General features: G+C 53.9%; 3 protein-coding genes across 3 annotated transcripts; 1 reads left to right on the top strand and 2 right to left on the bottom strand.

Annotated features, from left to right (window-relative positions):
• Positions 1 to 804: 804 nt before the first annotated feature.
• Positions 805 to 3403, top strand: COL26b_010731 (uncharacterized protein; the record flags this gene model as incomplete). The annotated part of the gene is made up of 5 exons (XM_053183420.1): positions 805 to 958; positions 1008 to 1090; positions 1140 to 1224; positions 1277 to 2356; positions 2403 to 3403. The coding sequence occupies 5 exons, from the start codon at positions 805 to 807 to the stop codon at positions 3401 to 3403; spliced, it is 2403 nt and encodes an 800-aa protein (XP_053032639.1).
• A 5461-nt stretch (positions 3404 to 8864) lies between these two features.
• Positions 8865 to 10668, bottom strand: COL26b_010730 (uncharacterized protein; the record flags this gene model as incomplete). The annotated part of the gene is made up of 2 exons (XM_053183419.1): positions 8865 to 8893; positions 8949 to 10668. The coding sequence occupies 2 exons, from the start codon at positions 10666 to 10668 to the stop codon at positions 8865 to 8867; spliced, it is 1749 nt and encodes a 582-aa protein (XP_053032638.1).
• A 10589-nt stretch (positions 10669 to 21257) lies between these two features.
• Positions 21258 to 27053, bottom strand: COL26b_010729 (uncharacterized protein; the record flags this gene model as incomplete). The annotated part of the gene is made up of 1 exon (XM_053183418.1): positions 21258 to 27053. One exon carries the CDS (start codon positions 27051 to 27053, stop codon positions 21258 to 21260), a length of 5796 nt encoding a protein of 1931 aa, XP_053032637.1.
• Between the last annotated feature and the right edge of the window lie 675 nt (positions 27054 to 27728).

Raw genomic sequence — 27728 nt, 5'->3', positions numbered from 1 at the left:
ATAGCCAATATCCTACCTCATGCCTCTAGGATAGCAGATTAGCGATTGATTGCTTTTGCTCTCGAGCACGACAAGATATGAAGGTATCGTATGTTGAGCGGCCGCCTCTGCAGAGAATTTCAGCTGTGATCATTGGTAGTCAGCTTCTTATCGCGCGCTCTACTGAGACTCAAAAACACTACAGTAGTAATATCATGATTCAACTAGAGCTCTTTCATATCACCGCGCCAATCACAAGATTCACTAGAGATGAGCCATGCTCGCGTACAACTATCGTGGCGAGTCAAAGACCCTGGATGCGAACTACTTATAGACTCAATGCAACACTTAACGAATCATGAATCGCTAACGCTACTAGAAAATGACTGCGTAGAACATGAAAACACGGAACTAACTTCCAATCTCACCTACAACGTCTGCCAAGACAGCCGGTCTACCCCGCAGTAGCATTGCTAAAAAGCGCGTAACAACAACTGGCCGAGCTTTCCGGCAAACGAATCAGTATCCCAGCGGGGTCTAGATTGGATTAGGTATGCACGTTTATGTCACAATATTTCTTCTTAATTGGAGGGAAATTAGCTCTTGGAGGGAACACGGGCAATCGCTCCCAGCGCCCGACACCGACACCGAGCCCACGACTCCGCTTGCCCAGACCCGAGTGGCCCCATCGTCATTTCCGAGGGGCCACCCGGTAGAGACCCGATCGAGGGAGACGCGGGGTTGCGATGTACAAATAGGACTACATGTGCTATCATCTGTGCTTTTCATGATGGATGCTAGGTGCGAACGTCTGCGTAAGTCAGCATGAAGGGCCAATCCAGCTGGTTCCTCTTGGGCAGCTTCGCCTTGTGTGAAGCGCGCTCTTTCTGGTCTTCCGTCCCGGCTACTTTTGGGGATCGAGATGGAGACGGGTATATTCTCAAGACTGGCTACCCAGTCGGCAATGGTAAACTTGGTGGTAAGTCGGAGTAGCTCAGATTTATGGGAAAGTCTGAAACTGTTTTTAGCAATCCCATTTGGCCCTCCCGGCTCGGAAAAGGTCAACCTGAACATTGACTCTCTTTGGGCCGGTGGCCCCTTCGGAGCTTCAGTAAGTTTCCGCGTCCATGCAGACAAGAATTTTAGCTCAACTCAAACAGAACTACACCGGCGGCAACCCGACAGAACCCAAATATGAAGCTCTTCCGGAGATTCGCGCTACAATCTTCGAGAATGGAACAGGAGGTAAGCGGCTAGATTTTCACAATTGAGCCAGCGTAACTAATTGCTTTTCTAGATGTGTCGCCGTTGCTCGGTGTCGGAGATGACTACGGCTCCAACCGCGTCCTGGCAAACTTGACAGTCAACATCCAAGGCATCAGCGACTACAGCGATTACCGACGAACTCTCGACCTCAAGACAGGTGTACACACCACCAAGTTCACAGCGAACGGCGCGGCCTTTGAGATTTCTCATTTCTGCTCGTATCCGGACCAGGTTTGTGTATACCATATTGCCTCAGAAGGGGCTTTGCCAGCGGTCGAGGTAGGCTATGAGAATCAGCTTGTGGAGCAGGACACATTCAACGTTTCCTGTGGTGATGATCACGTTCGCTTCGCCGGCCTTACTCAGCTCGGTCCTCCGGAAGGCATGAAGTTCGATTCAATCGCGCGGATCAACAAGGGCGCCGCTATTACGAACTGCACGTCTGCAAACTTCTTGACTGTCACCCCAGAGAAGGACCAGAAGGCTCTCACGATCATCATTGGAGGCGAGACGAACTATGATCAGAAGAACGGCAATGCTGAGAGCGACTACTCTTTCAAAGGAGGAGATCCCGGTCCGATTGTTGAAAAGACGACTTCAGATGCGGCATCGAAGTCCTTTCATACAATCCTGAAGGATCACATCGCTGACTACCAGAAGCTGGAGAGTGCTTTCGAGCTGAACCTTCCGGATACTCAAGGCTCCGAGGAGAAGGAGACAGGACAGCTGATCTCTGACTATGTGTACACCGATGGTGGCGACCCTTACGTTGAGGCTTTGCTCTTCGACTACTCCCGCTACCTTCTAATCACGTCCTCTCGTGCTAACTCCTTGCCCGCGAACCTTCAGGGCCGTTGGACGGAGCAGCTTTGGCCTGCGTGGAGCGCAGACTATCATGCCAACATCAACATACAGATGAACTACTGGGCAGCCGACCAGACAGGTCTGGGTGAGACGCAGACTGCTCTCTGGGACTACATGGAAGACACATGGGTGCCTCGCGGAGCCGAGACGGCCAAGCTTCTGTACAACGCCAGCGGCTGGGTCGTTCATAACGAGATGAACACCTTTGGACATACCGCGATGAAGGAAGGTTCGAGTTGGGCAAACTGTGAGTTCATCTGCCTCAGCTCCCATCATTCTCTAACAATTTCCAGACCCGGCAGCCGCAGCATGGATGATGCAGCACGTCTGGGATAACTTCGAGTACACCCAAGACCTCGAATGGTTCAACCGCCAGGGATACCCCCTCATCAAGGGAGTCGCCGAATTCTGGCTCTCTCAACTGCAAGAGGACCTCTACTTCAACGACGGCACGTTGGTCGTCAACCCCTGCAACAGCCCCGAACACGGACCGACGACGTTCGGCTGCACGCACTATCACCAAATGATCCACCAAGTCTTCGAAGCCGTCCTTCATGGCGCAACCTTCGTCTCCGAGGCCGACACCAAGTTTATCGAAGACGTCACCTCCAACCTGAACCGCCTCGACAAGGGTGTCCACGTGACAGAATGGGGCGGCCTGAAGGAGTGGAAGCTCCCCGACAGCTACGGTTACGACGAGATGTCCACCCACCGCCACCTCTCGCACCTCACCGGCTGGCACCCGGGCTACTCCGTCTCCTCGTTCCTGGGCGGTTACACCAACGCCACGATCCAGTCCGCCGTCCGCGAGACGCTCATCTCCCGCGGCCTGGGCAACGCTGACGACGCAAACGCAGGCTGGGCCAAGGTCTGGCGGACGGCGTGCTGGGCGCGGCTCAACGAGACGGACCGGGCGTACGAGCAGCTGCGGTACGCGATTGACGTCAACTTCGCGCCGAACGGGTTCAGTATGTACTGGGCGCTAAGCCCGCCGTTCCAGATCGATGCCAACTTCGGCCTGGGCGGGGCTGTGTTGAGCATGCTGGTCGTCGACCTGCCGCTGCCGTATGCTTCGAGAGAGGATGTGCGGACGGTGGTGTTGGGCCCTGCGATTCCGAAGAAATGGGGCGGTGGTAGCGTGAAGGGGCTTCGGGTTCGGGGTGGTGGGATTGTCGATTTCAGTTGGGATGAGAACGGGATCGTGAACGAGGCGACGGCGAAAGCTGGTGGTAGTATCACTGCAGGAAAGGTGCGGTTTGTGAATGTGGAAGGGACTGAGCTTACTATTCTGTGAGTATGATTCGCGTGGAGAGCCTCGGTGATGGGCAGAGAGAGGATTTGAAAACCGCAAATAGTTGCGTGCGAGGATGTGCAGCATAGTTGTGCGAAAATCAAGATATATCGTAACAACTCGTGAGGGTGTCAATTTTCAGTGATATGTATAGTCTGAAAAGCCTCAAAATGGGACACTGCAAAATTAAAATCAGAAGGTGCGGGATGAGAAGGGAAACTTGCCTGTCGTCAAAAAGGCGTGGTGCGGTGGGCTGGCTAAGGCTGGCTGCATTGCGGTGCCTGCCACATATTCTTTCCTCAGTAGCCACCTTCGTTATATGCTCCTTCCTTCAATTTCGAGATGTAAGGTCTATAGGCAAAATCAATTCAGTTGCAAAATAACAATTGGCACCAGTTTTCGACGGGACGTTCTGAGGAAACGGGAGCGGATTCAGCGCTGGTCGCCGGCTGGGGTGAGTCGATGTATTTCGGACAGCCCGACCCTTCTTTTTATTTTTTCTTCTAACTATGCTTATATGACATGTACATCTATCCACTCATTATTTTGGCGTGCCCGGCTTGTACATGTTCACCTGCCGCCGTAGAAACGAAGTGTTAATGCCGCTCACGAGGGGTGGGGCAGGTACCTCCGCGCCCGGGCCACGGGATCTGCGCGGAGTGGGTCCCGGTTGCGCGTCCCCCGGGCTGCGAAATGCGGTTGCGGTGGGGTCACGGGGTCGGTGGTCCAACGGCGTCGAGTGTTGAGGCTGACTGATTGACCTGGATTAATTTACAGACCGAGAGTTCGAGTCATGGTTCTTATTTCTGTCGAGAATAATAAGTGCGAAGTCAAAACTCTGAACTCCAATCCGTGAGCGCCGCAGAACGGGACGGATAGACCTCACAATTAGAAGCCGCCAGGGATTACATTTATGCCCTCACATATTATTTAGCAATACTAGGATGACACTAGTGATTAGAAGCAACATCATGCCGTAATTGTTCGGAGGGTTCTGTTCACCATCGTGCAGAAGCAAGCCCCGACTCTATCTGTAGCACTTTCCCCCTGGTGATTTGTTTGGTCTCGTTTAGTTCCACTGACTGCGCGCTCCGGCCTCAGTTGCCCTTTGGATTGAAAACGCATTGAATGGCTAGGATACCTGAGTTTAAGTAAAAGGACTGAAACACACAAGGTAGGCTTATGATTTGTGAAGCTGATCGCATCCGAGACATACACCCAGTATATAAAGTAAAGGCGTTATGTCTGAGAGTATATGCCCTTCCAGCAATGTCACAGGGGGTAGCTTTGTGGACAGACATCCTTTAGAAGAGATATCTCAGCTCCTTCAATTCCGCTACGCGCACCATTAAAAGCTGAGGCTGTTGAGCCATTCTGCTCAATATCGTCCGTCGTCTTTTTCCTTCTCTGTTGACGGTGTAATCAAATTGGAATCGGTGCCATAAGCCACACGACAGATGACTGATAGAATCAAGAAGCTACGCCATCGAGCCCCTGGTAAGCAGTACGGTTGATCTATATGTGCAGCTCACTTCAGCTGAACTCCACGGGATGTACTTGATCAATTTGCTGTTCCGAGAAACTGAAAAGTCCCTGGATGCGCTTTGTAGCATTATTTACTCTGCCCACAAGCGTAGCAATCTACATGAACCGTCTGCTGGATCAAAATATAAATCGGCAACTTCGCTACCAAATTTTGAGAAGTCAAGCAAGCAATGGGGCACTTCGTCAGCGCGCGTTCCAGCTTAGGAGGTATCGTTATCACACAACCCTACTCTCAAAAGTGATCTCACGCAACATCCTAAAGCACATTTCTTTCGGAATATTTCAGTTAAAATGCGGTTCTCCCGTGTTATTCTCTGACTCATACACACGTGGTTCAGACACTAGAAAGAAATACTGACGCGGTGAAATCTTTGTATCATGTCATGTCAATACAGTCCCAAGTTACAGTTGAAGATGGCCAGTGTGTCTCAAATGAGGTCGCGGGGTCATTCGAGACAGATTTGGCGGGCTCGTGGCAGGAATCAGACGGGCTTTCTTTAGGTTTGATTTCATGCCGACGCGTCAGAAGTCGTCCGTTGAAGCTTCATTTTACTGGATGAGCCGCGAGATGAACTCACGGTAGATTACGGATAATGAAAGTTCTCCGAGGCACAGTAGTCGTAACGATACTTTGTAGTATAAGACCCAAGCATCCACGAGAAATGATGCTCTGCAGATTGCCGGCACTCTTGTGATCGGAAATGTGAGCTGCACTATTCGCGTGAGCTGACCTTCCGGCGTTAAACCGAGGGGGACACCGTGGTATCAATGGAAAGCACATCCACCCTGACCACGGTGTCGCCTAAGGCTTCTACCGGATATTCGCAAATAAACATACCCCTAAAATGAGAGACGATGGCGATGAAAAGCCAGATAACCGAAAAGACCACATCTAAGTATACCATGTAGTATGTCTAGTCGGATGTCTGCGATATAGGCTCTTTCCATCCCTTCTCCTCAATGTAAAGCTACGACAACTAGACGAATGTGCTGTTGAAGGAGCTAGTGGTGCATTCCTACCTCCCGATTTACACGACTACAGCACAAGCGTTCGTGTGGGAATTAGACTGTACCGGGACATGGGCCACTCACGTTTAAGTCTCTCCAAAGAATCAAGCGCGACTGTTGCTGTGGAAAGGCGAACACTGCCCTGGCGCTTTACAGCTCGAGACATGACTATAAGAACTCGTAATCCAGCGGGTTATAAGATACTTCAGCGCAATGGGGTTCCATTCGCATACGTGTCGTGCTGTCGTATCATACGATCTCGCCCGGCTACCCATGCAGGATCAATATTGGGTTGACTTATCCAAGATACGTCACCTTTCATCACGCGTCCAGCCTGAAGTTATTCACTTCCCATCACAAAGATAAACCCGGGATGGCGGAGATTAAAGATGACCTCATGTTGACATCCCCCGTGAGGTCCTTGCCACCAACAGGCTAGACTTGAACTCTCACCAACATCACCACTTACATCATACGATTGAAACTTATAGACTGCAATCTACGCATACGGACGCAATGATTCTGTCTTCCCTGTTCATTAATTAAAAGGTGAAAGCATACTTTTGTACCTAAATCGAGTAAATGTAAAAATGAACCTGTCAGCAGAGACACACATAGCCAGCCCCATTACATATAAAACTCCACGACATCATACCCTGAACATACCTTCGCCAATTTGGTCTTGTTGGTTTTTTGGCATCTGCAGGGAAATCTCCAAGGGAGAACCAAAAGTAGAAATTTTAACGCAGGCTCTCTGTTGTAATAGACCAAGTCTCAATCCATAAGCATATATGTCCCAGTAGTTGTACATCATCCCAAGTCCAACGCCTCTCTTCCACTCTTATCCTGCCAAAACAACCCAGGCAAGACAATGTGAGCCCTTCAAACAACGAGCTGAGACGGAAGAACTTCTGTCATACCCTTGGGTGAAAGTTTTGGCCATCGCTTTGGCTCTCTCCACACCAGGAGCTTCTCAATTTGCACCGGCAGACCCGAAATCCCTTCCGGTCTCTGGCACGGCTCCGCTCTGCAAGTGCGAGCCCCTTTAATCCTTTTGTCCCTAGTCACTACCAGCCGCAGGCAGCAATATTGGTCCCTTCGTCCTCCACATCTCATCCTTCTCACTCAAGTCCTCAATTCACAAGATTTCAACCTTCCCATAGAAGTTAGCTCTCAGCTAAATTTCTGCATTTTCTTGGGTTATTCGTGAGCGAAAAGATTGACAAGGGCGACAAACACCGAGAAAAGCGCCGAGATATTCAACCCCCAGAGACCTCCTCCCGTGAACCAGTTGCACATCTGCAACTCAGGCACGAAGGAAGGCACCGTTCTTGCGCCTCATCTCCTGAAAGTACAATGCACTTTCAACATTTTGGTGAAACGACTGATGACATCTTACCAACATGTTATTTAGACCCATGCAACACCTCGTTTTGCGCGGAAAACGCAACCCTCACGGCAGGAGAATGCCGATATGTCCAGTCCGTAACCTCAAGAGATCAAGAGCCTCGCACGGCACTTGGCACACAGACGGACGCTGCCATGCATTTACAGCTCAAGTATAAAAATTCCTCTGCGCACGAGGTACAGCTTCTCTCAGCACAATGTGACGTGTCTTCGGTTGATTGGTCTTTCGTATGTGCAGTCACATCACACCATCTCACCCGACTATGCAGAGCCCAAGAGGTAGCCAACATATCCAAGGCACATCACACCTTTCACACGCGCATCTGACCTTTGAGTAGTCACCTCTCACCACGCAAACTAACCGCGGGATGGCAGTGATGAAAGATGTCTTCCTCTGCACCACGTCTCCCATGGAACATCATCCGCGGTCTCAACTGAGGAAGTGCAACCTCGTGGCCTCTCCAATCCATGTCCGTTCGTAATGTTTAGCGTCTTGCAATTCGCCGTGCCGTATTGGCTGTTGATCTCCATCATCTACCAAAGCTGCCCAGTCACCTTTATACATCCAAAATGAGAGTGCAAAGTCCGATCTCGACGCGAAGACACGCTCCAGCCAAACGGGCATAAAAGCCACGGCAGTACAACTGATTGAACACCTTCACAAATGTATCTCTTCGACATCTCTCACGGGAGGAAAATTTGCCGGAAGATAATGGGAAAACAAAGATTGAAACACCAATCCTCACCATGCCTCAGCCACGTCCTGGCCGATGAGCACCCAAGTCCAACTAGATCCTAAGTCCGCCATCTCCCCTGCCGTCTTATTCTACCCACATATCTGCCGGCAAGAAGATGCGAGTTTTAACGACGAGCGGAGGCGGAAGACCTTGGATCTTACCCTCGGTAAAGACGATGGCTGTCGAGTTGGTGCTCCTCACACCATGACTACCTTGTTTTGCGCTCAGTCACCATGTTCCAGATGATGAATTCTGGCTTGGCTCCTATAAAAGGCCCAAAGACGTTTTTTATAGCTCCTCATGGCCGGCTGCAGAAAACAATCTTGGTCATCACAGTCGTCACATTTCATCATCTCACTCCAAACTCGAGTCCGCATTTCATAAGATTTCAATCTTTTCATTCCAAGTCAGCTCTCAGCCAACTTGCTGCACTCATATTTGGTATCTAATGCCATCCCACAGCATCATCCTGTTTCCACATCAGGCTTCTTTCTCTTCATTCCCTCATCCTGATCTGCAACCACACCGCCAACATGGGAATTTTCAAAATGTACAGTTCCCAACATACCCTCGCTCACATAATCTTATATGTACAATAGAAAAGCCACACATTCCATCATGTATGCTTCTGAATCAAGAACAAGACATTATGGTCAATGGAGAAAAGAAGGAAAAAAGGTTGTAACAGCGCTCAGAACAGGAATTCTTTTTGTATGAGTTCAGACATAAAATGAAAAATGACGGTCGTAACGAATGAGGGAACACGCTTAGCCAGCGACGTTCTCGGCGGGGTACCCTAAATTCCATGTCAGTACTGCCTCCAACCACATAAGAATGAGGACGAAACTTACACCATGAACACACGGCAATAATGGCATACAGACAAATAAGCTGCAACCCCTCAAGCCAGTGACTCTTGCCGTCGCTAATCAGGTAATTCACCAACAGCACCGCCACAAACAACACCGCGACCTGGAACAGGTCAAAGCTCATCGTCATGTCGTCCTTACCCATGCCCCAGCCAATAATAACCAGCAACGGGATCAGGAACAGCGCGACCTGCATACTTGAGCCGACCGCCACGCCAATCGCCAGGTCCATCTTGTCCTTGATGGCGACCGTCACAGCCGTCGCGTGCTCCGCGGCGTTGCCCACAATCGGCAGCAGAATCAGACCGACGAACTCCTCGCTAATTCCAGAAGCCTTGGTCACCGCGTCGATGGACGAGACCATTGCCTCGGCGCAGAAGGCAATCAGAACCGTAGAACCAGCAAGCGTGCCAACCGCGACCAGGAAGTGCAGCTGAGGATCCTCCTCCTCCTCGTCATCCTCGCCCTCCTTGGGGCGCTGCATCATAATCCGGCTGAGCTCGGCACGCTCGTCGTGGTCGCGGACACCCGTCTGCGCCATGCGCGCGCCGGCACCAGCCAGTCCACGGCCGAGCGCGCCCTCCTTGAGCCCGCCGCGCGACCACGGCTTGGCGGCGACCTTCTGCGACTCCTCGTTGAAGACGGCCGAGTGCGTCTTGAGCTGGAAGAAGAGGTACGACGCGTAGATGATGAGCAGGATGACGGCGGTGCCGCGCGACAGCTGCGCGACGTGGGTCGGGTTATTGGTGCCGTCGTTCTTGTCGAAGACGGAGGGGACAATCACGGAGGCGACGGCGAGCGCGAGCAGGGACGCGGCGGTCTGCGCGACGGTGGTGTTGAAGTACTGCTCCGGGCGGCGGAGGCCGCCGAAGAAGAAGCAGAAGCCCATGACGAGCAGCAGGTTCGAGAGGATGGAGCCGATGAGGGAGGTCTGCACGATGAGGGGCTTGTTCTCGGCGAGCGCGATGATGGCGACGATGAGCTCGACGGCGTTGCCGAAGGTCGCGTTGAGGAGGCCGCCGAGCGACTCGCCGGTGCGCAGGGCGATTTCCTCCGTGGCGAAGCCGAGCATGGCGGCGAGGGGGATGATGGCGATGAAGTTGACGACGAAGACGGCGATCTTGCTGACGTTGACGTAGGAAATGGCGATGCCGGCCGGGGCGGCGAGGATCAGGATGTTGATCCACGAGCAGAGCAGCGTCCTCTGCAGTTGGTTGGCGACGGTGAAAGGCTGCTTGGGCTCGACGTGGCGGATGAGGCCGGACTTTTGCTTCTTGGGCTTCTCCCTCTCCTCCTCGTCGGGTGGTGAGCTGCCCTGCGCGCCGGCGGCGTCGGTTTTCCGATTCCTCAGGCCGGTATCTGCGGCCTCCTGCTCCTTCTTGTTCTCGAACATGGTCTCGCCGCTGCCGCTCCCCGTCCTCGTGTCCTTGCTCAGGCTGCGTACGGTGTCGGAGTCCCGGGGCGCGGGCTCGCTCTGGACGTGGTGTATCGGCTCCTCGGTCTCTGCGTCTTCGGCGGCTCTGCTGGGGACCTCGCGCTGGGCCTCGAGGTTGGCGCCGTCCCAGGTGGAGCGCTTGCTGGGGCGGTTATCCCAGGATACATGGCGGAACGGGTTCCATGTCTGCTCTGTGCTCTTGCGGCTGAGGCCGTGAGCTTTGCGTTTGATGTCAAAGTGGTTGACTGAGCCGACGAGGTCGGGCATGGTTAGTGACGGGCGGGACGCAGAGCAGCAATGAGAAGTTGAAGAAGAACGGGTGAGGTGAGTGAAGGTGAAGGGAGCGGTTCGTTAAGTGAGATTGGGCGATGACGTGAAACTTTCGATGTGGAGTGAGGTGTGGGAATGATGTGGGGAGGGGATGCGAGGCGACGGGGGGAATAGGCGAGAATTGGTCAAATCCGCGCTCGAGACGACAGGTGATTGGGGGAAGATGGATAGACTACGGCGTCTAGAGCAGCGGTCTAAGGGGATAGCTTCCCACCGACGACGACGCCAAGAAAGGGAGAGACAGGAGTTCGTGATGGGGGTGATGGGGAAAGGACGGGGTTAGGTAAGAGATGATTTGATGGTGTCTCTTCTCTTCTTTTCCGCCAAGGTATCGACGGGTGCAACGGTGACTGGGGGCATAGGATAGGAACGGGGGTGGGCGGGTAATAAGGGAGATGTCAATCGGATTCTTGGTGCCGTACTTACAGGTTGAGGAGTTCATGCTGACGACGGGTTGCCGGCTGAGCGCCTGTGCTTGCTTTGGAGTTTGTAGTGGCAAAGATCAGATCGCTTCAGATCAGCGCCCGAATGTTGAGACGAAACACGCGAACCGAGCAGTGGTCGGGGATGCTGGTGGTGTGGTTTGTGCCGAATTCCTGGTTGGACGATGAATAACGTCGAAAGTGTCGATGGCACACGGCAACAGGTGCACAGCAATATACGAAGAATACCGTGGCGCGGTGATGGGAGAGGCCTCCTTGGCAAAGGGTGGTAGTATTGATCGGACAATACCCGCTGCCGGCCGGAGATGAGCAAAAACGGGGCTCCGGTTGGCGATGGTGAGATTGACAAGCGGGAAGGCAAGCCAACACACAGCAAGACGCGCAAGCCAAGACTCGTTGTCAACTGGGGCTAAGGGGACTGCGGTGTAGACGGCGACGTGTCGGCCGTTTGTGTGCCTGCAGATGCGATTCGGGCTGTGTCTCCTTCGGATGGAGGAAACAGAGGCGAAAAATGTGATCGGGTGGCCACCGGTGGTCCTGGTTAGTCGCGACGGCGGTTGTAGTAACCTAGCGCTATGCACCCTCGGAGTGACAGATTGAGGCTGTGTCTGCGGAAAAGTGGGCAAGCTCTGGAACGAGTGCGAGTCGTGCGTTGCTTGCGAGTAGGTAGGTTAAGGTAGGTAGGTATTCACTTGTCCGGACGATGCGCAGTATCCGTAATCCGTAAGGTAGGTTAGGTACCGTAGACTGCCTTGCCAAACGTAATGTTGTCGGGCTTAGCTGGGCAGTGTGCGGTGCTTGCTGCTGCGAACAAAGCTTATGAAGCTAAGCTAGACGGATACCGGGGCGGTGGAGGGGTGGGTGGCCGTGAGAAATGGGAAAAGGAAGAGAAGGAAAGGATGGGACGAAAAACGAAGGGTGCCAAGAAGTAATTAAGCATCGACTCCTGGACGAGTGAGTGGACGATGAGGATCATTGTTTTCTTCGGCTGGTGCAGGTGCAGAGGACCTCCCTCCCTCGTCCACCGTTCATCCACCAGTTTCAAGGGACAACGGGGGACTCCAGACTCCTACGTCAGTCCACTCTAAAGTGCCCCCAAAGGACCAAAGGGCCAAAGAAGGCCTGCTTGCGCTACCACGTCGACGCGCAGCGCTAATTTCCCTGAATCGACTCCCTCACTTTCGCCTATCCCGTTCTGTGCAACAAGCGTGTCGCTCCCTACCAGTCTTCTCCTCTGACCCAATGCCGTTGCGCCAGGCCATCGCTTAAGCGGGGCCCGCCATTTAACGCCCCCTTTTCGCTTTAATGTTTTTTCGACTCTACGAACCATTGGCTGCTATTGCTCCTTGGGATGATGGAATCCCGTGTGTATTTGTTTTCTGTGCGCGCAATTGAGTTGGGCACGGAGAAAATTGAGAGCTTCAATGAGCAGAAGAGAAAAAAAGAGAGAAGAAAATGAACAGAAGAGGGCATGTCGTCAGACCCCCGGCGACGTGCCAAGACGCGCCACTTGCCCCGAATCCCACTCACCACAGCAGAAACCGCCCAAAACAAGCTTCGCCAAGGAACGTAACACCTCGGCCAAGCACACTCAAGCACCGAAGAAATCTCCTGCCAAGTCGATCTGTTCTCTTGGCTATTGCTTCTTTTCCCTCAGTCGCCTCATTAAACAGAAAAATTGTCCGAAAGGAATCAACTGCACAGGATTGAAACTGCAAATGCCGACCGTTGGGAATGCATCTGGTCGCCCAACCTGCGGCCCAAAATGGGAATATGGTGGCGTTGAGCTCTGATGGTCTTTGTCTCGACTACACCTGAAATCGAGGCTGCATGCAGAATGACATCAGCCACAGCACAAGCACGCGCGCACTCTTCGGAGTAGCCAGCCACAAGCTTCTTACACACACCACCACCACCAACGCTTTCCCCCTCTCTCGGGGCCAGACCGTCATGGTCGACGACTCGTCGACGCATTGCAAAGCTGACAACATGCTTTCTGGTCCGATGTCCATCATCAGCGCAAACCGGATCCCGAGCCTGAACGAGGCACAAGTTCGATGGGTGGATGGACAGGGGTAAACAAAGCTTGACAGCAAAGGCACATCTCCCGTAAGCCCAACTCAAATACTGCGACATCGCCTCGTTCAAGCCCTCGCCCGCAACGAAAGCGCATCCTTTGAATGGCAAGATCCGTCCGATGGCCTGGATAGAGTTTCGACAAGCCTCGCGGAGACGCGGGAAGGCTTGTTGTCAGGTGGACTGGGGTTTTTGGCCTAAAAAAGATGCGTAAATTCGATGGCCAGCCATTTTCTTCTCGCCCGCAATTGCCCAAGCCACGGTTTGGGGCTCTAATTTGCTGAGCGTAAGTGGCTGCGCCGGCTGCTGGCCTCCCGCATCCCGATCGAGGGGATTCATGGGGTCATGTGACGCCACAACCCGACGACACTCAAATCAAGCAGTGCTGCGGATGCTTCCGATCGTGGCGCAGCTCGCTCTGGACCCGCTTTACGCAAGCCACACCGAGGCAGACATCGCACCGCCACGACTCTTCAGCGTCGTTACAAGCCGTGTGAGAGGGCTGTCTTGATCATGCTGTAAAATGCACACCATCTGACGCATCCAAATAGTTGACTGATGAGGGGAGTCAGCTGCATGCAGAGTGCGTTTTGAATAGAGCTACCCTTTGACGTAAACCGAGGTCAACTTTTAAGTACCTTCGTAAGGGGTTAACATCGTGTGAGGGGGTCAAGAACCATCATGAAATTATGCGTTTAACACTATGCCATTCACCTCATATTATAGTACTCGTTCTTACACTGAATTTCGAAACCAAAGACAGTTCTCGTACACATAAGTTTCAGTGCGCCACTCGAAACCCCCAAATTAGTTCCTGGTAGAAGTTGCAACTTTCCATGGGAGTTGGGTGGAGGGACCTTGAAAATCCGTTTGCGAGAGGACTCAATCACTTCAATGTTTTGACAGGACCCTTGCTCTTGAGGGCCCGGATGCTGCAGCCTACATGAGGATGATCGCGGACGCGACGAAACCCCATGCCGATCCAAGATTCGTCGGGTGAGAGAGAGTAGTCGAACAGAGCAAATTGACGACTTATAAAGGCATGGGGAAATCAGCTGAATATTGGTTATCTGTGGGTGTGGAGCTTTGCTGTTCTTCATCTTTCGGAAGGAGGTCGTACTTGGCAAAGGCCGGTATGATCAAGACGTACGCTTCAGCCATACTTTGTGCCAGTCCTTTCTCTGTGATGATCTTCGCAATATCCCTGAAGACAGGATGCTCTCGCGGAACCTTCTTCTTCTCGGCTGTCGTTTCCGTCGGACTTTGCTCATCAATCGTGCTGTCTTCGTCTGGACTTATCGGCTGCGCTTGCTTGTCGACCGATTTGACCTCTGAGGCCAAAGCAAGGATGAAGAGAGAAAACAATTCCTGGGCATATTGAAACGCCTTGATTGTATTCGAACGTGTTTCGACGTACAACTCCTCGAAGTGCTCTCCAGTGTCTTCCAAGGGGTCGCTTTTGGGGTTAGACTTGAAATTATGAAAGAATTATATCGTAAGGCTCACCCAGAAGTTGAAAGAAACATGCCGAGAAATGATGCCTGAACTCCTCTCCTGAGTAGTTTTGTCAATTGTGCTGTATCTGCCCTTAGTTGCATGGCCATCGTCATTTGTTGTCTTTGAAAAGGTGTATCTAATCGATCCTTGAAGCTCGGCAAACGACCCGTGTCCCCAATTTCTTCTACAGCCTCCCGAAGCAGCTTTGCGCCGGGCTCATTTCGCATATCTGATAATTTTAGGCTTTTGACGTCGTATTCAAGCCATTTCTGTAGCTCAGCTTTTCGTTCCGCGACTTTGGCATGCTCTGCGTATCCCACAATACATTGAAAACTTTGATGTATCTTCCCTGGCGTCGTAGACGTCGATATGTGGGCTTTGCCAGTTGTGTAAGTTATTCGAGCTGCGTTGGTGTAGAGTGACAAAGAGATGGCCGCTTGGAGATGGTTACGACTCGACGGATCAATTGCCCAGCAGTTGTCGTGAGAAGCTCGCCGAAACACCACCCGGCAATGCCTCTGGGATGCTTCCTTTTCATGATATTGCGAAACTCGACCTTCGCGGATATCGAATCCCCAATACATCCGCAGTGGGCTGTCCAGTTTTTTCTCATTGTCGAGGAGCTGTTTGATTTGTTCTTTCCAAGTCAATCCCTGCATTGCACTCAAGCGCCCCATCATTTCCTCCATAACCTCGCAGAGCACGATCGAAGCTTTTTCGTAGTAGTTGTCTTCAGTTCTGGCGTTCGTTTCCTGGAAATTAGAGTTTATCTTCGCATGGGTTCGTAAAGAATCTGCAACATAGTGCCTCTCTGATTCTGAATCTCCAACGGAATTTCCTGTTCGGAACTCAATGGAAACCTGTAAAGGCCCTTTGATCGGCCGAAGTGACTGATGGGCAACATAGCCTGCCTTGTCTCTGATATGAGGACCAGATGATCTTGAAGAGTGCGAATCGTTGAGCCAATCAATCATAACGCCGCTTTCTTCCGAATGATCGGAGATTAGCTCACAAAAGAATTGATTTTGTTCGAAGTATACTTTCCCTTCAAGCCCTATTACGAAAGGCACTTGTAAGAGGAAGTTCCAGAACCTTTGTCGAAGCCCATTACCTGTGTATTTTGGCGCAGGTTTTCTCTCTGCCTCGAATCTCAAAAGTAGAGCGAGCCATGGTATGCAATGGCTCCTGAACATTGAATCTGATGTTTTTGGGTCTGACGCAAGGCTTCTTCTTGCCACCGCCCGAATACCAGTCATGGTCAACGCCACAACCAACTGTAAAAGCGTGGATGACCAATGGAGTGGCCGAAGACCAATGAATTGGGCAATGTACCCAGACAATGTAATCACAGTTGTTGCAGTAGCCCGGCTCCTAGAAGACGATTACCACGAGGTCTCCAAAAGGGAGGGAGATCGGCGTACCAGGTATGGCCATGCTTCAAATAACCTCGTCTTGAGGTTCTGAGAATCCCATCCTCTTCAGCAAAAAAGATTGCACAAGAAGGGTAATGTTGATCGCCAATTGTTGATGCCTCCTGCAGACACACAAATCTCAGGCCTTGATCCTTTGCGGACTCGGAGAGCATAAAGTCAGTCTCCAGAGTAGCACCCTCGATGATATGGCCACATAGAAGTAAGCCTATTGTCAAGGTGGCAGTGCCTACAACAAAACAGGGGTAGGCGTAAGCGGCTACAGGAATTTTACCTTTGTTCCACTCGAAGTAGTACGTCGCAACCGCAAGGAAAGCGAGAGCGCTTGTCTGGAGAACGACTCCGAGGGTCGCCCATGCCCATAACTCTAACGGCGAGACGGGCTTGGAGCGGGCGTTGAGAGACAAATTTGGGGGCAGATCCAAAAAAGCTTCGTTTGCTTCAAAGTCGAGTATGTCTTTCAAAACGCCATCATTTTGGTTGCCGTGATTGTCGTTGTCGTTCCTTTTGTTTGTGATGATACGTGCTTCGAAAGCGTCCCGGAGAGAGTAGATCTTACCATCGCGAGCAGCGACCACAGTCACTATCCCCGTAGGCTCTCCAATGAGACGCGCCACTTGCTCGCCATTCCATAGTTCACAAACACTTGCGGATGTTGATGATAAGAGCTCCTGTTCGGCAACAGCTTGAGTTTCTCTCGCTCTGTTTGTAAACCAGTCAACGCAGTTGATCAAATGAGGTCAAGGAGATTGAAAAACTTACCGCCCGACAAGGGATTTGAGTCTCCTACCGCCGCCGATGCGGATTGCGCCGATTAGAATGGTGATGATCCCAAGCGGGCCCATAGCCAGGAGAATGTTATCTACCCAGCCCATGCTCAACCCCAGGAACTGAGTGGTGACTTGCTCTCCAAAGAGGGCAAGGAGTGGCGCAAGGTTACTGACGAGATTGTTGGAGAACTCGTCGCCATCAAATTGGCCAATAGATTCCATCTTCACGGCGCGTTGATAGTGTGTTGAATATGGTCCAAAAGTGATTCAGAGGCGGTTTGATGATGGCTGGATGGAGGCTGCAACGGAGGTTGGGAGTCTGAAGTCCGGAAGTTCATACCACTCGATCAGATTCTCCGGGAAATTTGATGCGCTTGCACATTTTCTGCAGATTTGAATGCAGACCGTCTCTATAAGTAGCCAAGACGCCAGCTGACAAAAAAGAACTGCAAGTCTTGCCGGAAACAGCCCGTGGCCGAGACATGGTTACACGACGTGCTGTGAGAAATGAGACTATTTTCTCTAGTTTTGGAAGGAGTTGCGATCGGTAGGCAAATGTCCCAATGAGAGATATCGGTCCATGCTACAGTGCATATGCCCAGTGAGATTCGAGGTTTCTCGGTATTCAGCTGTATGCAAGATACCCTACATCGCTGCCACGCTGGTGCACAATACCGCATGAAATATTGGAAAACTCAAGCAAATACCACATCAATCTGTTGTGTTCAAGACCTCATCGACTCTAGCTGAAAGATTCTCCATAGCTCAGAGCTCGAGACGTAATTTCGTCCGTCGCAATTGGCCTGGTTCAGCATGGGCATGTAATAGCAGGTGCGGGTCATTCCATGGCCAATATGCTGACCAATGAGTACACACCAGCCTAAAGGATTACCGGACAGCTCAGTAGTCGTTGTGATGTCAGTGAAGTGTGATTCCGCCCTTGTTTAGCATCTCCCCGATCTCTTCATTAGCAGGCCGTTGCAGCTGAACTTCATTGTCGGACAAGTCCGCTGGGCACCGCCTACCTCAAGACTTAAACTTTACAGCTTACCGCGCTTGTCACTTCAACATTCAAATCATTGCCTTTAGGAACTTGTCTCAATATATGTCTACTTCTCTCACCAATACCAGTGACATCCAATATCAGCTTTCCGGATTGTGAACTTGTTATCCCTCGTGCGCATTGTGAGCGAAGTAACAGAGGCTCAACAAACCAAATGCTTTCACTATTCTATTCTTAAAAGAGCGACACCAAGCTAAGTAATTCAGCTTAGAAGTATTTCTTTCCAAATTGGCCCCGGTTCAAGAGATTCTTCCATGGCTGCTTGGAAGATCTGCGCGATGCCAACCCTCTCGGCCACCCCACCATCCCAACGAATCCACAACGCCCAGAACAAACAACCATCTTCATAATCATTGGAATGTACTTTAGTTGCTGAATTCAGGCGCATGTGTTCCTGAATGCTCGCCAAGGCTTGTTGTTCGCTCCCGTCACAAGGTTTCCAACACTTAGATAATAGGATCAGCTCGATCGGCTCCGATTCCTCGACGTAATTATCAGCCGAAGCTGTGTTCTTGTACACGCAGCCGCTGTAGTTGTCATTGCGATCGAAAATGTCGAGCACTAAAGATTTCATCTTTGTCGTTTCTTGACTCTTGGAGACAATGGCTTTGAAGTATGCTGTGGCAGTCCAAAACTGCAGAAGTGGGTAGGAATATTGAGTAACGTCAATGGTGTCACCCCGCTGCGAGGGCTTGGTAGTTCCAATATTGCCAGAGAGCCGGCTTGCTGCTCTCTGAGATCTGAATGGTTGTCTCTTGCGATAACCGATGTCATCATCCGTTGCGACTAGGAAGCCAGAATTTTGGCTGATGTCCCAGACAGGCGAGACCTGCTTGGTGGAAGGCTCGTATTTGTACCAAATGATCCAAGTTTGGTTTGAGAGCCAATCATTCTTCTTCTTCGCCGAGGTTTCGTGAAAAGGAACGACTCCTTCGAAGAATATCTGCTCATACCACCCGGCCCATGAGTAGCTAGGAAAGCCATGTCGGCGCTCTGCAGTGTTCATTGTATGAAATATCAAGTACAAATCGAGAGCTGCAACTGGCATGCCTTGGAAAAAGCTGCATTTGCATCGGATGGACAACGTGCGGCAAATACCTTCCATGGCATTGAGAATGTCCGAGGCGTATGTCAACTGGCGGTCTGAATAATAGAACAGAATCGTCGTAAGCGCATCGTGAGTGTCGGTTTCGATTTCCGGCCAGTAGCTTTGTAGCAGAGCCAGCAAGCTTTCATCACTTGAGATGCCCAAATATCGTACTCCTGCATCTTCTTCGTTCCAGGAGCTTGAGCGGCAGAGATAGTATGCCTGATTGTTGGCAAAGATAATCTTGCGATGAGAAAGAAAATACTCCTGAAATCTGTGATAGCCAGAAGGTCAATACTCTGTGCTAGACACGCGTAGAAGCTTCTGCACATCTGACTCACGTCCATGCCCGTCTGGTATACTGAGTTTGGTTCATGTGTACTTCCATCCCTTGTTCTAAAATCAATCTGATTCCTGGACGAATTTCGCTGGTATGTTGTTGCCGTCGAGGTACATCCCCCACACCAGGAAGACCAGCGTTTGCGTCATCACCGCCCGCCGCGATAATCGTACAGAAAGCCTGTCCAAACACAACATCCATGTGCTTGATGCCGGGTATCTTGTCATTGTCATCATCTTGGATCAGACATAACGTATCTACCCAGAGATACCTCTCCCCAATGGCTTCAGTGAACGATATTGCGTCTCTGATGGTCAGAGGAACGTGTTCCCAAACTCTGCTGAGCCCTTTCGGCTTCATCAGATCCCTCATGTTACCCTTCAGCAAGCGATATGTCCCCACTTGGCCCCAAACGTAGCTGAGCGCGATGTATCTGGCGTTTCTTGGTATTATGGTAATGCATTTGTGGAATACGTCGATGACACGAAAGTTTAGTATCTCATCATCCGGGGTGTACTGTAAAAGCGAACAGCTTGAGTGACGGTCTGAACAAACGCTCAGCCATTGACGAATACGAGAGATATCGATGCCGTTGTTGTCGATAAGTCTGGTATTTTTCTCGTCAAAGAATGCAATTTGAGATCCCACGGGAAATCTCACGCTATGAAAGCGGTAGAAGCCGGGATATTTCCAATAGATCTCGACATTGGCGGTATCTAACAGACGATCACTCGTCGAGAGTCCCTGAAATATTAGCTGACAAAAAGGGCAGTGCTTTCTGTCTCGCACATCTGACACATTACCGACCAGCAAGGAAAACCGTTGACTCTCTCCTTTACCGTTCTCATGAAGCTGGCGAAACGGTATGGTGGTACATGTGTCGCAGAGCCTACTCTCAATTATCGATTGCATCTTGGTCGAAATTGCATGTTGTTCGAAGAAATGCTGCAAGTCGTATGATCGGGTCTGGCTGCCCTCATGTGTATACCCAAATGCCTCGCATTCGAAGTGCGGGGAACAAAGTTCGTTGAGCTTACGTGCAGAGTGCATAATGGGTCCGAACTGTGTAGGCTTTCATGCTCTCGATCTTGGGTCCACAGATTGTAATGCTTCATGGCCTACCGGTGTTGGCCATCTGCATCTACGCACATACGGTCGTCCCCATATATCCTCCTGCCTTCCATAGGACATAATCTTACCACCCATTTCAATGCCAGGATCTTAATATTCAGTAAACACTCGATGTTTTTCTAAATTATTGCTCATGAGACTTTAGTTAGCCAGCGGTTGGAAATGGACCCAGTGAACATTCATTGGTGGTCACCGGCCTTGGCATGAGGCAGGCTGAGGGCAAAAGGGTGGGGATGAGCGCAGGACGAAACTCCAAGGCCGACAAAAAGTGATTAGCTTTATGCAGTGAGACTTGGAATCTTGGAAACCGAGTCCCGATCCCGGAGGCGTATTGTGTTGCTAATTCCACCAGGCAAACAGTGCGCGAGTTTGAACGGTTGAACGAACAGAATGTCCGACAACATATGACGAGACAAGCCAACGTGCTGATGCATATGATAAATTTCGAAAGACCTTGGCCATTAGACGACGTAGAACACATCTCTTTCACCAGACTTTGGGCTCGAGGCTCACAGTACTCCAGCCGCTGCAAGACATTCATCTTAGACAAGTCGCACATGCACTAGCAAAACAAACTATTAACATCTAAATCGTATCATATGTTCATGATCTCATCATACACTCAAAAGATTACACTATAGACAAGTTCATGTCACTTCTCCCACATCCACCTTCACCCTCAACCTCACTCAATCCCTCTCCCTCTCCCGCCCCCTCGGCCCACCCCCCAACCCAAGCCCATCCTGCACACTCGCCCTCCTCAAAAACCTCATCCCGTCCGCCGGACTCATCATCCTCGGCCCCGGACTCGGACTCCCTCCCCCCACACTCCCGCTCCTCTCACTCCCAACCAACCCCATCGCCCCTCCCGCTCCCCCGCCGCCCAAATCCCCCAGCACCCCCGCCGGCATGTTCAGACTCGGGATGCTCGCCTCCGGCACCGCCTCCAGCGTCGTCGGCCGCATCGCCCCGGGCGTCGTCATCGCCTGCGGCGGGCCTCGCTCCAGCGTCTCCCGGTAGAACGCCTCCAGCCCCTTCTCGTCCTTGCAGAACCGCTCCACCTCGAGCAGCAGCGCAATCGGGTCCACGGCCGTCGGCGGAGCCGGCGGCGCTGCCTCCTTCACGGCGCCTCCTCTCAAGGCAGGCGACCCGCCCGCGTAGAACACCGGCTTGACCATCGGCGAGCTGATCGGCGTCGGCTCCGGGATCCCAAACGGCGTGTAGCTCCCCACGGGTATAATCCGCCCCGCCCTCTCCACGACATTATTCCCCGCTCCCCCGGCCGCGCTCGCCTCCCGCATATCTTTCAGCTCCTTCTCCCGCGCCGCCGACGCGCGGTTGCTAAAGAGCCGATTCGCCAGCACCAAAAAGTCCCCCTCGTCCGTGATCTCCGCCAGCAGCACGCCCGACCTGTGGATATACTGCGAGTACTTGAACTCCGGCCGGCCCCAGCTGTAGCTCACCTCCACATCCCTAGGAAAATCCGCCGCGGCCTCCATGTCCAGCACGAAATCCAGCCGGCGCATCAGCGCCTTCTGGTAAAAGTGCTTCCCGGGCGCCGTCTGCGGCGCGAACGACCCGGGTTCGTAGTACGTCACGGGCTGCTGCGCCGGCGGCGGCGCCGCGAGCTTGATCACGTACGGCCGCCGGAACGGATTGACCTCCGTGATGGAGCACGCCTCCTTGATGGGCACCTCGACGAGCCTCAACCCGTGCGTCGCCGCCTCGCGCGCCCAGCCCTCGACCACGTCCTCGATCAGCTTCGCCGTGACATTCATCCAGTCGATGCGGATGTGGTAGCAGTTATCCGGGTTGTGCAGTCTGTCGTAGTGCAGGTCGATGCGCTCCGGGCGGTACGAGCGCTTGCGGTGGTCGACGTCGTATTTGATGACCTTGCTGAGCACCACCTTTGGCATCTTCTTGTTGTTGAGCATGATGGACGCCGTTGGCGTGGTGGACCCGGAGTTGGGCGAGTTTTCCTCGTTGATGGACATGGGCCGGGAGATGCGCGGCGAGTCGCGCGGCATCGTTTCTGACATGGGCGTCGACGGGACCGAGAGGTCTTTGCGGCGGGAGTTGAACCACCCGGGCTGCGGCTTGGCGTACTCGCTAGCGATAGAGTAGAAATACTGTCCGTCTCTGAAGGGATGCCGGCGCTCAACGTGCTCAAACAGACCCCCGCGGTCCTTCTTGTCGTCGGACCGTTCGTACGTTTCCACCATGAGCATCTTGCCCAGCTGCTCCGCCTCCTCGCGGCTGTCCAGGTCTTCAAAATTGTCCATGAGCCATGTCGTCATGTCAGAGCCGATGAAGCAGTTGTAGTGTAGTCGTAGATGCCACCGTCGATTCTGCAGCTTCACGCCGCCGCTCTCGACGGGTTGCTGGATCGCTTCGGCCAATGCAGCAAGATTCAACCCAGACTTGCGGAACCGCTCCTTGGACGAAATGAGCTGGCCTCTCCGGTTGCCGTCCATGCCCTCGACCAGCGGAAGGTTGTCCAGCTCCGCCGCAATCACGACGGACGGGTCCTCCGTCTTGTACACGATATCCAGCGGATTCGGGTCCCGTCGCGAGTTCACAGTCTGGTACCGCCTCTCGGAAGGCGGGAGATACCGGTGCTTCTGCCACGACAGCGACAGCCTCCTGATTCCTTCCAACCGCACCTCCTCCGCGTTGTCACCGGCCTGGTTCCTGGGCACGGCAGAGTACCGAGACACCATCGGGATCAACACGAATCTCGCCCTCCAGAACCTCAGATTCTCCGTCATCTCGTCGTGGTGCCCCGCCAGGTAGGAATCGATGTAGTTCCAGTTCCTCTCCGGCTTCGGCGTCGAGATGTCAACCTCCTGCGTCTGGTACCCGGTATCCATCAACGTCCGGATCGCAGGTCTATATAGCGGCCCACCGGTCGCGTTCCCGCCAATCGTCGACGCCGCCGGTTTGCGAATGTAGATATTCACCTCCACCTCGGTCCCGTTGACGCAGGAAAGCTGGTGAATCACGTTACCCACGCTCATGAATATGCTTGTCCCATCCTCCATCGCTTGGTCCCGCGAGAAAATGTCCGCGATCCGCAGTAACCTCTGCCCGAAAGCCTTGGCCACCGATGGCCCGATGACGACCTGGAACCCCTGCGAGAACCTTAGGCTGATGAGCTCGCGCAGAAACTCCTCCCGCGACTTGGGCTCCTCGCTGAGCTCGTCGTCCGCGTTCTGCGCAATCACGTACGGCTGCCGCTGGTACTCGGTGTCGAACTGCGTCTTGCTCGGGAAGTACTCCGTCGTGAGCGGCACCGCGGCGGGACAGCACAGCGCCTTCCACTTCATCACCTTCATCTCCGACGTCCGCGGGAACACGTGCTGCCACCGGCTGTACAGCACCGTGTCGTCGACCTTGTTGCGGTCCGGGTTCGATGGGTTCAGCACCGTCAGCCACGGCGAAATGGCCGTGGTGGGCGACAACGTAGACGGCAGCTCCGGCATCGCCCCGGCTCTGAGCTTGCTATTAAACATCTTCTGGTTGTCGTCCTCCGCCCTGAAAACGTTCGAATGCCGCTGATCGCGATCCTCGAGGAAGATCTCCTTTCTCGCCAGCGACGGCGGCAGGACAGACCCGTACTTGTGCTGCTGGGCCACCGAGCTCTGACTCCGCCCGGAAGACTTCATATTGATGGGGATGCTCGGCGTGCTCGGCAGATCCTTCAACGTGTCCCTCGAGTCAGACCGGAAGAGCCCCGGCGTCATCGACAAGGCGGGTTTGATGACCTGCGGCGACGACGGCCGCGGCATGGTGGACATGACGAGCGGCGTCGTCGGGCTCGTGACGCTCTGCTCCGTCAACGCGCCCACCGTCTCGAAGCTCGCCTCCGCGGCCACGACCTTCGGCGCCGCCACGCCGAAACCGCGAAGACCCAGGCTGATCTGCCGCATGAACTTGGGCGCCTTCGACGGCGTGTTCGCGCCTGACGTCTTGCCTGCGGTACTGCCCGAATCCGGCGTTGACGAGTTCGTCGAAGACGTAGTTGTCGCCGCTGCCGCAGCAGTTGGAGGATGAGCCGCCGCCCTCCTCGCAGCAGCCACAATCTCCGCCTTCTCGCTGTCTCCAATGTTCACGCTCAGCTTCCTCCCCGCAGCGACCGCCGCGAGGCTCTGGTTCGGCACAATCTTCTTCTCCGGCAGACTCGTCCCGAAGAGCCCCGCGTCCTCCATCAGCTGCCTCCGCGTCGTCTCCTCCAAGTCCCTCGACGCTCGGCTGTGCGCCGGCCGCCTGCTCCTCGGCAGCTTCGCCCTCGTCTCGTCGTACTCCTGCAGCTGCTTCCACAGGCTCTTCTCCCCGGGCCGCACGAGCCTGTCCGGGACGAACTTCTGGAACCCGTACACGTGGTCGACCAGCCCGTCGGGATGTCTCTTCGGCGGGATCATAGCAATCTCCTCCGCCCCGACCAGCCTCGCCTTCTGCGACGTCTTGGCCTCCGTCGTCGCCACGGGGAACAGCGGATCCGCCTGCAGCGGCGTTGTCTCGATCTCGTTCGTCTCGAGCACGCTCCTCATCTGCAGGTCGTACATGCGCGCGCGGATCGCAAAGTCCTCGCTCACCGCGTTCCGCCCCTGCTCCTCCTCCTCCTCCTCCTCCTTGGACACGCTCAGCGCGATGCCCTGGTACGACAGCGCCTCCTCGCTCGTGCCTGTCCAGTACGAGACGTGCAACCACTGCGGGAGCGCGTACGACCACTCGTCCTGCGGGTTCGCTATCCTCTCGATCCGGTGCGCGAGCTCAAGGCCCTTGGTCGGCGACAGGCTCTCCGAGAGCGACTGGTAGCTGCCGATGACGGGCGTCGCCTGCTGCTTCGGCGTGCTCTCCCGGCTGCGCACGCTCCTCGTGCGCGACAAGCCGTGCGAGTCTCCCGCCGTCTGCGGGTTCCGGTACCGGAACAGCGGCACCGAGTGCAGCGGCATCTTCGGCACGCAGATGAGGTCGATGCCGATCCCGTTGCCGACGAGCGCCTCCGTCGTCCTCCGTAAGCTCTCGTACTCGACTTCGAAAACGCCCGGCCCGGGACTGATGACCACGATCGAGATGCCCGTCCGCATGAGATCGCGGTCGACGTAGTCATGCGAAAACTGGCTGCTCGCGAGATTGATCGCCTCCAGGAAATTCCCGTACATGGCCAGACTGCTCTCGGCCTTGACGCGGTTACTCGCGACGCTCCTCCCTTCCTCCGCCAGCGGCACAAACGCGCTCCCCGCCATCTGGTGGTGTAGACTAATATCCCGCCGGAAGAAGTTGAACTCCCGCTTCAGCTGGTACAGAATCGTTGTCCACTCCCCGCTCGCCATCTCGCTCACCACAACCCGGTAAAAGTCCTTGTACGGCCTCTTCTCCCCCGAGATCTGCGTGCCTGTGTAGTAATCCCCGTGCACCGTCCCCGCCAGCTCCGTCGTCAGGCCCGTGTCGTACTCCACCCTCGCAAACAGCACAATGCTCACCAGGTGCTTCGCTTTGAGCTTCGCCCACTTCTTGAACAGCGCGGGCAGGAACCCGTTCACCACCTTGTTGAACAAAATCTCCCCGCTGCCCTCGCTGTCAAAGTCCCACATCTCCCGCGCCATCTGTATGAACAGCACGTACCGCGCCGACTCGCTCCTAAAGATCGGCCGCGTGTCCCGCGTGAAGAAGGCCGAGTGCGTCTTGCGCCCGTCCACGTACACCGCCGTCACCTGCGCCTTGATCGTGCCCATGAACAGGATGCTCTGCCCCTTGTACACCGTCCGCTCCGTCAGCTCCCCGATCGCCAGCCGCCACATGTCCGACCGCGAGAGGTACTGGTCCTTGAAGCTCAGCTCCACGTGCGACGCCGCCGTCGCGGGGCTGTCCGCGTCCACCGGCGTGAGCAGCACCTGCGTGCCCTTCTTCATCCCGAACGCGTCCGCAATGTGCTTCACGACGTAAATGTCCACGTTCGGCAGCCGGCTCTTGAGCTCCTTGGACATCTCCTTGGCGAAGAAGAAGTACTTCTTCCCCAGCGCCGCCGCCGCCGTGCTGCCGTCTGATGTCTGCGCAGCCCCGTCGCCCTGACCGGCCCCCGAGCTCGCAGAGCCGCCCCTCGCGCCAGCGGAAGCATGGTCCTTCACAGACGTCTTGCCGTCCTCTGTCCGGATCACGGTGATCGCGACGAGGCTACCGGGCCTGACCTCCCCCTTGACGAGCTCGGGGCTCAAAAGGACCTCGTCGCGCGAGTAACCCTCGTTCACGCCGACGACGCAGCGGCGCTCGAGGCGGCGGTGCTTGACGGAGCTGCTCGAGTTGTCGCCGCGGACCGTGGAGGCGCTCGACACGGTGTCCGGGGAGCGGGGGGACTCGACGGAGGAGGCGGCGGACGCGGTTGCGGGGGGTTCGAGGGAGGTCCTGCTGAACTGGCGCAGGTGCGAGGGCCAGTTTGGCGTCTTGCGCATCGAGGCGCCGCTGCGCAGGGGCGGGGGAGGCATCGCGGGTGTCCAACTCTAGAAATTTTGCGACGGAGCGCTTTCACTCGTCGTGTTAGGTGAGGTATAGGTTCGGTTTCGCAGCCTACTTCTTGCGTTGTCTTCTGTCGGCTCGCGGTCACGGGGGCCCTGTTGTGTGGTTTCGCAGTGGCATTTCGTTCTCTCGAATCGACGGTCTTCTTGCAGTCTTTGTCGTGTCGTTTTGTAGAGCTGCTATGAGTGTGGCCGTGCTTATCAGTCGCGCAGGCGAGCTGTAATTGTAGTGGTGTGCATCATGCTGGGGAGCTGTCGATTGCGACGGCAGAATTGTGGGTGAGCTCGAAGGGTGGGATACACCGCCTGCTTCTTTGGTGACTTCCCCAGAATTTTGACGTTTGCAGGACCCGCTGTGTCTCGGTCTGTCTTACCGGCGACCGAGATGAGACTTGCGATGCAACTTCGTGTACAATTCATTTAGAATTATGTTTGTTAGCTGAGGGTCATTTGCACCAGTCACATATCTGAGTAAACATCGAGTGCCAGGAAGGTTTCTTATTACTTCGCCTTTGCTCCCAGCAGCTAGCTACCTACAAATAGTTGACAACCCAGATACGCCGTCTCCCCCGTTTCCCCCCTCCTAGGTGAAAATAGCGACTCAAAATAAAAGGGCGCTCGCTGTCCTTCTATGCCGTGCCATTC

The sequence above is a fragment of the Colletotrichum chrysophilum genome (genome assembly GCF_026319265.1).
Source record: "Colletotrichum chrysophilum strain AFK26 chromosome Unknown scaffold_119, whole genome shotgun sequence".
In the NCBI taxonomy this organism is placed as follows: Eukaryota; Fungi; Ascomycota; class Sordariomycetes; order Glomerellales; family Glomerellaceae; genus Colletotrichum; species Colletotrichum chrysophilum.
Note: the sequence above shows the minus strand (reverse complement) of the source record. Positions and strands in the feature narration are given on the sequence as shown.